This window comes from Callorhinus ursinus, unplaced genomic scaffold, assembly GCF_003265705.2.
Source record: "Callorhinus ursinus isolate GAN/ISIS: 27379988/994484 unplaced genomic scaffold, GSC_fseal_2.0 scaffold116, whole genome shotgun sequence".
NCBI lineage: Eukaryota > Metazoa > Chordata > Mammalia > Carnivora > Otariidae > Callorhinus > Callorhinus ursinus.
This window is the reverse complement of record NW_027397178.1, coordinates 990,810-1,001,518: the sequence shown is the minus strand read 5'-3', so window position 1 is coordinate 1,001,518 and position 10,709 is coordinate 990,810. Positions and strand designations below refer to the sequence as shown.

Here is a 10,709-nt window from a genome sequence, read left to right as displayed (position 1 = left end):
TTAACCTCTTAGAACTGCTTTTGCTGCTTCCCATAAGTTTCAATATGTTGTATGCACATTATCATTTATTTTACTTTTTTTTAATTTCTATTTCTTGAGAGAAAAACAGAGGAGAGAGAGAGAGCACACATATGAGGTGGGGCAGGGCTCAGTCTCACAAACCTGAGATCATGACCTGATCTGAAATCAAGAGTCGGATTCTTAACCAACAGAGCCACCCAGGTTTCGGTTATTTTTTTATTTCCCTTTTGATTTCTTCTTTGACCCATTGGTTGTTCAGGAGTGTGTTGTTTAATTTCCACACATCTGTGAATTTTCCAGCTTTCTTCCTATTCATTTCTAGTTTCATGTCATTATGGCTGGAGAAAATACTATTATTTCAATCTTCCTACCTATTTTAAGGCTTGTTTTGTGACTTAACATATGCTCTGGAAAATATTCTGTATGTGCTTAAGAAGAATGTGTATTCTCCTAGTGTTAGATGGAATAATCATGTAAATATTTTCCATGAATATTTGAAAGCATTCATCAGTGAAACCATTTGGGTCTGGAGTTTTTGGAGATGGTTTTAACTTAAAGATTCAGTAGCATTAATATGCTTAACATTGTTAAAATTTTCTATATTTAATGGTTGTAGTTTTGTGTACTCTGCATTTCAGTTTTTTTATCTATTGTCTAAAAGTTAAAATTTACTCAAGGGGTACCTGGGTGGCTCAGTCAGTCAGAGTCCCCCCCCTCCACTCTTGTGCTCTCTGTCTCAAAAAATAAATTTATACTCAAGTAGTTCATAATATTCTCTTATTAACCATTTAATGTGTGTAGGATTTGTAGTGATGCCCTTTAAAGTTTTCTATTATCCTTAATATCTGGGGTTTTTTTTTCTTTTTCAGTATTGTTAGGGTTTATCCATTTTAATTATTTTTTCAAAGAACTGTACTCTTTTGCATGTCTCTCTGCTAATTTGTGTATTTGTGCTTTCATCTTAATTTTTATTCTTTAGGTTCTTAGGGTTTAAGATTTAGTCTACTGACTTTAAGTTTGGGTGATTGATTTTTGACCTCACTTGGTCAATTAATTACAACAGTTCCTACCACAGTTTTAAGTAGTTTAATTTAAATATAATTTATATGGTAGGCCAAATTTTACCTCATTATTCTACTTTTCCAAAATACATGTCAAATCCTGAGAATTTATTTCAAACAAGATTTTAAAATCTCTGTCAAGTTTCAAACACCTATAACAATCTTTTTCACACAGTCTGATTGGGATTTGTCTAAATTGCATTGAATATGTATATTGGCTTGTGTTAATTATTTATCCTTGACACTAACTAGTTGATCCATTGAGCAACATGGTATGCCTTTCCTAGTTTAATCAGGATTTTTTTTTATATATATACTAATGTAAAGATTTGTTATTCATAATGCTTACAGTTATCTTGCAAAGTTTTTTTCTAGGTTATTTTGAATTCGTGTTGCTACTGAAAATGAAATAATTTCTCCACATTAGTTTACAAATTATTGCATCCATAAAATGAAGACTGTATTTTCTGCATATTTATCACTAGCCAGTTTATTGAATCATCTTATGTTTAACATATAATTGGTTCTCTTGTTCATCATAGACATCATTTCTTCAGCCAGTAATTAAAATTTCTCTCTTCTAATATTCATACCATAAATTATTTCTGTCTCATTTCATTGATGTGGATAGGAACAGTTATGTTGATGGTATCAATTGCTTTTCCCAAATTATATCGTCATAAAAATTACCTGTAAATATCAGTGACTTACAGCAACTACCTTTTTCTTTCTTAATCATTGTTGGTTGGTGATTGGTTCTATATTTCTCTTTCATTCTTGGATCCAGAACAAAAGAAAATTACTTTTTCCATTGCACAAGAAAAGGAGCTATGGTTGTTATAGGTTTTCATTAGAAATGGCACATTTATGGGATGCCTGGGTGGCTCAGTCAGTCAAGCATCTCCCTTCAGGTCAGGTCATGATCCCAGGGTCCTGGGATCAAGTCCCACATCGGGCTCCCTGCTCAGCGGGAAGCCTGCTTCTCCCTCTGCCTGCTGCTCCCTCCCGCTGCTTGTTCTTATGCTCTCTCTCTCTCTCTTGCTCGCTTGCTCGCTCTCTGACAAATAAAATCTTTAAAAAAATGGCACATTTAAATTTGTATTACACTACATTAGACAAACCAATGTAACTACATTGCCTAATGTAACATTTGTGAGACATGGGTATACAATCCTTTTATAAAGAAGGACAGTGAATCACTTGGAAAAATAACTCTGTTTACCATAGTGGCCATTCTTGTTTGTTCTTGATTTTAATTGGAATGCTTTCCATTTTATTATTATAGAATGTTTTGGCCATTTATTTCTGGTAAAGCGATTCTTTACCAAGTAGAGAAATTTTCTTCTATTTCTGGTTTATTATGAATTTTATAAAAAATGGGTGTTCAATTTTATCTATTACTTTTTCTACCTTTAGTAGGATGTCCCTGTATTTTTTCTATCAATTAATGATTTTAAAAAGTTATGTTTATATATTATATTCACATATGATGTAATATTGAATACCTCTTAAAGGAATACCTCTTTTTTTTTAAAGATTTCATTTATTTATTTGACACAGAGAGAGAGAGAGAAGAGAGCACAAGCAGGGGGAGCAGCAGGCAGAGGGAGAGGGAGAAGCAGGCTTCCTGCTGAGCAGAGAGCCTGATGCAGGGCTCAATCCCAGGACCCTGGGATCATGACCTGCGCTGAAAGCAGACGCTTAACACCTGAGCCACCCAGGCGCCCCAGGAATAACCTCTTTTGATCATATTCTATTATTTAGAAATATTCTGCTCAAGATATAAGTTAATATTAGATTTAAAATCTTTGTAGCTCCAGTTATTATATCTAAGGTCTCAAAAACTTGGGGATCATTATATAAATTTTGTTTATTCATAAAATATTAATGCTATACTGTGGAGCCATTAAAAAGTATCATCAAAGTACTTAACTACATGGGAAATTTCCATAAATGTCTTCCTTATTTAAAGAAATTTATAGTTAAAGAATGCATCTCAGTGTTTGTAGTGGTAGTGAGCTTGGGGTGGGACAAACAAGTTGAAGTTAAGATGATAAATAGTCTGAAACAAGAGAAGAGTCTTTAATATGCTTAAGTGCACAGGCTCTATTCTCTGTGTTAACCTATATTCCATAGACTTTTGTCTAAGCTTGGAACAAGGTCTTACTGCCAGAGTCACAACTTTTCCTTTATCTTCAGAAAGAAGGTTACTTCTATCACAGTTAAACAGCAGACTTATACCTGCCCAAATCATTCTATGTGTTTACATTTCTCTTGTTATTCCAAATAAAAATCTGTGAATTAAAGTAGGAAATGTGTTTGAATTTGAAACAAATTCCAGCATGCTGAGTAAGGAGAATAGGAAACCAGGTTCAATGGGGCCATTGTGTTACAAATTCACTCTCTAGAGAGCCACTCCCCAAAGATGATCTTCACAGAAAGTAAAAAGGCTTACTATTTCAGTTGTTCATTTGGTTCTGTGTAGATCATGAGACTATGATTCTCTTTTCAACTGTCAAGTATCCTGTTGCTTTGTCAGTTTATGTAAGCAAGAGAACTATAAGAGGGCAAACCTGAAGAAGTCCATGACTTATTTCAAAATGTTCTTCTCCTAAAAGGATCAGCAGTTCTATGAATCCCCACAGTAATGCATGGAACACTATTATATTTATTCTTTTTCTGAGATCTGAGACTAGAGTTTTCACTCTGATACAGAAGATGGTGTTCAACTGTACAGATTTCTATGATACCCATCTTGTATCTTCAGGTAAGGTAAAGCTCACATAACTCCAAGTTCCTCTATTTCCTCTTTCCACCCCTCCCTAGTTTTATATTCCGCCACTTAATATATGAATTATGAAAGTATTCTTTCTCCAGAATCAAAGCCAGGCCTTTTTTTTAGAGCTTATAAACAAATGTTATTTCAAAAATGTATTAGAACTCTTAGTTTGCCAGTTCCCCATTTGTATTGCTCTATGTAAGAGCTGGGGGCCCTAGGTAGAGAAAATTCCAATAAGTGAATGTGAATACATCTTCCTTCAGTGAAACTTCACGTGATGTATTGCCTATTCCCTGTTAATTTCTGTTATTTTTAGAGGATAGAAAGAAGGAAATTTTATTCATACTTTGCAGAATTTCAGGAACAGTGAACTTTGATATAGCTTTATGAATGATACATATTTGACTTTAATGTCTAGTAAGGTATTTTGTATCAACTGTAATCTTAATGAAGAACCTCATATAAGCATTGAGTGTGTTATGAAGGAGAGTATTAGATCGATCTAAAGGGCAATATTATTATAGCGCTTGGTTCCTTAAATTTCTTGGGAAAATATCGCAGATTGTTAATAAGTCTTTTGCATTCAGAGACATTATTAACAACCCACTTTTCTAACATGCTTTTTGTCTTTTACTTATTGATTTATAGGATTTCTTTGCATAATGGATGTTACTTGTTTATTTGAAGTTGTTTTGACATTTCTTTTCCCATTATTCATGGCATCTTTTGTTTTTAAGAACTTTGTTTAATACAATTAAAATGATGTTAATCCCTTTAAGATTTGCCTTTTCTATGCCTTGTTTAATGATGTTTTCTAATTGGTAGCACAGCATTCTACTTTAAAGATGTCTGTATTTTTTCTATTCTGTATTTTAAGTCTTGGTAGTCACATCCCACTCTATTTCAATCTGGAAAATATTTTTTTATATGTCAAAGATGAGGATTTTTATGAATATTTTAAAAATTTATTTCCTTTTAAAGAAAGACAGTATTTCATACATCAGTTTTTCAATTTGAAAATCTTAATAAAAACCCATTCTCTCTCTTTCCATAAATATAAATAATATGTGTGGTATATATGTGTGTTCATATATAAAATGACATATATGTTTTACTTTCATACATATTCAGTTACGCTGGAGAAAGAGAGTAAGAAAGAGAAGGTAAATACAAAGTTGGGGGAGGAGACAAGAGAAAGAACTTGATTGGATAGAAGGCTAGACTCCAGGCAGCTGTTATATGAAATCTGGAGAAGACATAATCACATGTGAATAAATTATAGACATGGAAAGAATTACAAAATATTTACCCATACACACACACATGCATTCATGTACTCTTAATAGAAAGAAGCCAAATGAAACAGAGAAATAGGTAGACACTAAGATATTTAGAGACATTTCCACACACATACAGAAATAGTAGAATAAATGAAGAAAAACATGAAGAGGGAAAACTCAAAAGTCAATGGCAAAAGTAACAGGTGATTACTGAGGGCTTACGTGGGCTGCAACTGTGTAACACTGTGCCACACACTAAATCTAGGGCATCAGTCTGGGTTCTTATCTGTGATTACTTTGGGAATTTAGATGAAATTACTGGCTTTGAAAAGTTCTTCCTAAGTATGGAGTCCATTACTTTTCAAATTTCAAAGTTTATTTTTATTTTTTTATTTTATTTTTTTTAAGATTTTATTTATTTATTTGAGAGAGCGAGAATGAGAGACGGAGAGAGAGCACATGAGAGGGGGGAGGGTCAGAGGGAGAAGCAGACTCCCTGCTGAGCAGGGACCCTGATGTGGGACTCGATCCCAGGACTCCAGGATCATGACCTGAGCCAAAGGCAGTCGCTTAACCAACTGAGCCACCCAGGCACCCTCAAAGTTTATTTTTAAGAAAAAACCTTAAAAGTATATAATTCCATTAATTTAAATAGTATGAATACGTGTGAATTCATGATTAAGACCTTAGTACTATGGATTAATTTATTTCTCTTCTTTCTTTATTTGCTCTTCATTTCTAAATTGTCCTATTTTATAGTTTATTTTTTTCTTACTTTATTGAGGTATAATTGACAAATAAAAATTTTATGTATTTAAGGGTACAATGACATGATTTGATATGCATTGTAAAATGATGGCCACAGTCAAACTAACTAACCTATCCATCACCTCCCATAGTTACTTTTACTTTGCTTCAATTACAAGATGAATAAGTTCTACAGATCTAATGTACAGCATGGTGGCAATAGTTAATAATAATAAAGATTTGTATTCTTGAAATATGCTGTGTCCTCACCACATTTTATTTGCAGTTTAACATGCAAGTATCTATGCTCTGCAATACCAAACCAAAACCATAACAAAACAAAAAATATAATCTCTTCATTTTATTTATATATAGATATAATTTTTACAAAGTAAGCCTTCATCGTCCTGTAATGTGTGAATGTTGAAAAAGATTTAATTATTCTGAGAAAGGTAAGATTTATCTAGAACAGTGTTTCAAACTTGTTGATTTCAGGACCCCTCCATAATCTTAAAACTCATCAAGGACCCCAAAGTGGTTTTGTTCATATGAGGTATAGCTATTCATATTTACCACTTAGAAATTAAAACAAAAAATAGTTTATACATAAATTCCTTTTAAAGTAGCAGTAATAAACTAATCACATTATCATAAATGTCAATTTAAAGATAATTATTTTTGTCAGAATAACAAAAATTAATGAAAAGTGTTATATTTTTAAATATTTTTAATAAATCTCTTTAATGTTTAAGAGAAAACAGTAGGATGCTGTTTGGTTTGAATCACCAAACACTTGTTGTGAGATCAAACATTTTGGTAGGAGATCACCCATCGCACAGTCTAGAAAACTCCATTCAATAATCAAGAAAAAAATAGAGTGAATAAAGCAAATAATATCTTAGCATTATTATGAAATTAGTTTTGACCTTAATGCTCTGAAAAATTTTCAGAGACCACCAGAGACCTTACTATGAGAACCACTATTTTCTAGACTATCACTTTTGAGTCTGTCCTTTCCACATAAAACACCTGAGAGTTGAAGACTCACCCTCCATACCAATCATATGGCATTGAAGAACCTCACTGAATACTATACTTTCTCATATTTAAATTAAGGATGATGATAATGCTAATTGTTAGACAACCAACTTAAAGTATCCTCAGACAGTATTTGTCATTAGAGCTGAAACTTTAAAAGTGGTATTTCCTTCCTGTAGGATTATGAATAGGAAACATACCTATTTTCCTGGGCTGTCTTCATTGATAAAAATTGAATGATCGTGATCTCTTTGACTTTCTGTGCAGCATCCCAAGTACTGAAATGCAGTGAACATTTAAAAATATTGTATACATGTACTATTTTTGAGTGTATTTCTACTGAAGGGAGGAGTTGATATTTAAAATCTTTTTTTTCAGGTCTAATACTTTTATTTTTTTATGATGCTCAGTTAGCCAACACATAGTACCTTATTAGTTTTTGATGTAGTGTTTACAATTCATTAGTTGCATATAACACCCAGTGCTCATCACCACACATTCCCTCCTTAATACCCAGTTACCCCATCCCCCCAACCACCTCCCTTCTGTTACCCTCAGTTTGTTTCCCAGAGTCCAAAGTCTCTCATGATTTGTCTCCCTCTCTGATTTCTTCCCATTCAGTTTTCCCTCCTTTCCCCTGTGGTCCTCTGCACTATTCCTTATGTTCCAAATATGAGCGAAACAATATGATAATAGTCTTTCTCTGCTTGACTTATTTCACTTAGCATAATCCTCTCAGTTTCATCCATCTCCATGTAAATGATGGGTTTTCATGCTTTCTGATGGCTGCATAATATTCCATTGTATATATGAACCACATCTTCTTTACCCATCCATCTGCCGATGGACATCTCGGCTCCTTCCACAGTTTGGCTTTTGTGGACATTGCTGCAATGAACATTGGGGTGCAGGTGCCCCTTCTTTTCACTACATCTGTATCTTTGGGGTAAATACCTAGTAGTGCAATTGCTGAGTTGTAGGGTAGCACTATTTTAACATCTTGAGGAACCTCCACACTGTTTTCCAAAGTGGCTGTACCAGCTTGCATTCCCACCAATTCCCACCCCTTTCCCCACATTTTTGCCAACACTTGTTGCTTCCCGTCTGTTAATTTTTTAGTTTCTCATTTTAATATTTACTTATAATCTATTCTAAAATAGATATGAGTATTGCCCATAACCTAACAATAAAACAACAATTATTGCTTCTCGGCCTTTTGGCTAAGATCAAGTGTAAAACTACAGTTAATTATCTTGCATATAGTACTTAATAAATTGGATATTATCTTCAAATCAGCTTGACATATTTCTCTCACAAATAGAGCAAAGATTATGGAACATTGTTATCTTAATATCATTGTATGTTAAAAATGTTATCTCTTAGCTGTATTCATTCAGTCTGTATTCATTCACTGCTTGACCTAACATTGTAGATCTTTGTGTATAGAATTGCTTATTGTCAGTACCAACTAAATTTGATTGTATACCTCAGGATGACAGGCAAGTATCTGTTCACTTTGTTATATCTAGAATAGGACTATGAATAGCTAAAAATGATGAAGATATTTCTCCATGAGTTATGATATCTTTTTAATGACATGCAGAGTGACATAACCATAATCAATACATTTGCCTTAGTGAGTAATACTAAAGGGCCATTTATCTTATAGAAATTTATTGTTTCTGCAGCATTACAAACAAATGAATATTCCAACATAAATAATTGCTCTAGCTCTGTGAGCAAATTCATCCTTTTGGGCTTCCCTTATACCTGGGAAATTCAGATTCTCCTCTTTTCAGTCTTCTCTGGGACTTATATTCTGACACTAACTGGAAATCTGTGCATTATCTGTGCTGTGAGGTGGGACCATCGACTACAAACTCCAATGTACATCCTGCTGGCCAATTTTTCCTTCCTGGAGATCTGGTTTATCACCTCCACTGTCCCCAATATGCTAGCCAACTTGCTGTCTGAGACCAGCACCATCTCCTTCTATGGATGCTTCCTCCAGTCCTACTTCTTCTTCTCCATGGGTACCACTGAGACCTTCTTCTTGTCTGCCATGGCCTTTGACAGGTACCTTGCTGTCTGCAGGCCCCTGCACTACCCCACTGTCATGACTGTTCAGCGCTGCATCAGAATAGGAGCTGGGTGCTGGGTGTGCGGCTTCCTATACTTCCTCTTGCCTATTTACCTCATCTCTCAACTCCTGTTTTGTTGTTCCAAGGAGATTGATCACTTCCTGTGTGACCCAGATATGCTTATGAAGCTGTCCTGTGTGCCAGCTCCTGCCACTGAGACCATCTGTGCCGTCTATAACTCAGTCCTCATTTTCTCCACCTTCCTCTTCATTACCAGCTCCTATACCTTGGTAATCAGAGCTGTGCTGAGGGTCCCCTTAGCAGAAGGTCGGCATAAGGCCTTCTCCACCTGTGGCTCCCATCTGGCCGTGGTGTCCCTCTTCTATGGCTCTATCATGGTTGTATATGTAAGCCCAACAGCAGACAATCCAGCCGGGATGCAGAAAATTCTGAGTTTGTTCTATTCTGTGTTAACGCCACTTTTCAACCCCTTGATCTACAGTCTACGAAATAAGGAGATGAAGGCAGCTCTGAGAAAGTTTTTCAGGATTGTGAAATTTAGTCAGAGGCATGGAAGAAATATTTGAAGCATTCTTGTTCACAACTGAAATAATGTATGTGAGATAATTAAAGTCTTGATATTCAGTTGTATTAACGGAATTAAATATTTTGGTGTTGAGGAGGGACAGTCATTGTAATAGAATGTTTATAAACCTAACTGTATCCATCTCTTCCTTTTTATTAGGGGAAATTATTAATAGTAAAATCTTTCAAATTTGAATAAAAATAAAGGAAAAATGATCACTAATCTTTCTGACACCTAGATTTAATACTTGCTAAAATTTTGCTTCTAGTCAGGGAAATCCAAATCAAAACCTCAATGAGATACCACCTCACACCAGTCAGAGTGGCTAAAATTAACAAGTCAGGAAACGACAGATGTTGGCGAGGCTGTGGAGAAAGGGGAACCCTCCTACACTGTTGGTGGGAATGCAAGCTGGTGCAGCCACTCTGGAAAACAGTATGAAGCTTCCTCAAAAAGTTGAGAATAGAACTACCCTACGACCCAGCAATTGCACTACTGGGTATTTACCCCTTATATACAAATGTAGTGATCTGAAGGGGTACATGCTCCCTGATGTTTATAGCAGCAATGTCCACAATATCCAAACTATGGAAAGAGCCAAGATGTCCATCGACAGATGAATGGATAAAGAAGGAGTGGTATATATATACAATGGAATATTATGCAGTCATCAAAAGGAATGAAATCTTGCCATTTGCAACGACATGGATGGAACTGGAGGATGTTATGCTGAGCAAAATAAGTCAATCAGAGAAAGACATTTACCATATGATCTCACTGATATGAGGACTTCTTAATCTCAGGAAACAAACTGAGAGTTGTTGGAGTGGTGGGGGGTGGGAGGGATTAGGTGGCTGGGTGATAGACATTGGGGAGGGTATGTGCTATGGTGAGTGCTGTGAATTGTGTAAGACTGTTGAATCACAGACCTGTACCTCTGAAACAAATAATACATTATATGTTAAAAAAAAAAAAGATAGTAGGAAGGATAAAATGAAGGGGGGAAATCAGAGGGGGAGACGAACCATGAGAGACTATGGACTCTGAGAAACAAACTGAGGGTTCTAGAGGGGAGGGGGTGGGGGGATGGGTTAGCCTGATGATGGGTATTAAAGA

General features: G+C 35.1%; 1 protein-coding gene across 1 annotated transcript; it reads left to right on the top strand.

The window, feature by feature from the left end:
* The first annotated feature begins 3,800 nt into the window (after nt 1-3,800).
* On the top strand, nt 3,801-9,594 carry LOC112832883 (olfactory receptor 11H6-like). Its single transcript, XM_025883730.1, has 2 exons — nt 3,801-3,849; nt 8,615-9,594. Exons 1-2 carry the CDS (start codon nt 3,801-3,803, stop codon nt 9,592-9,594), a joined length of 1,029 nt encoding a protein of 342 aa, XP_025739515.1.
* The last annotated feature ends 1,115 nt before the right edge of the window (nt 9,595-10,709 follow it).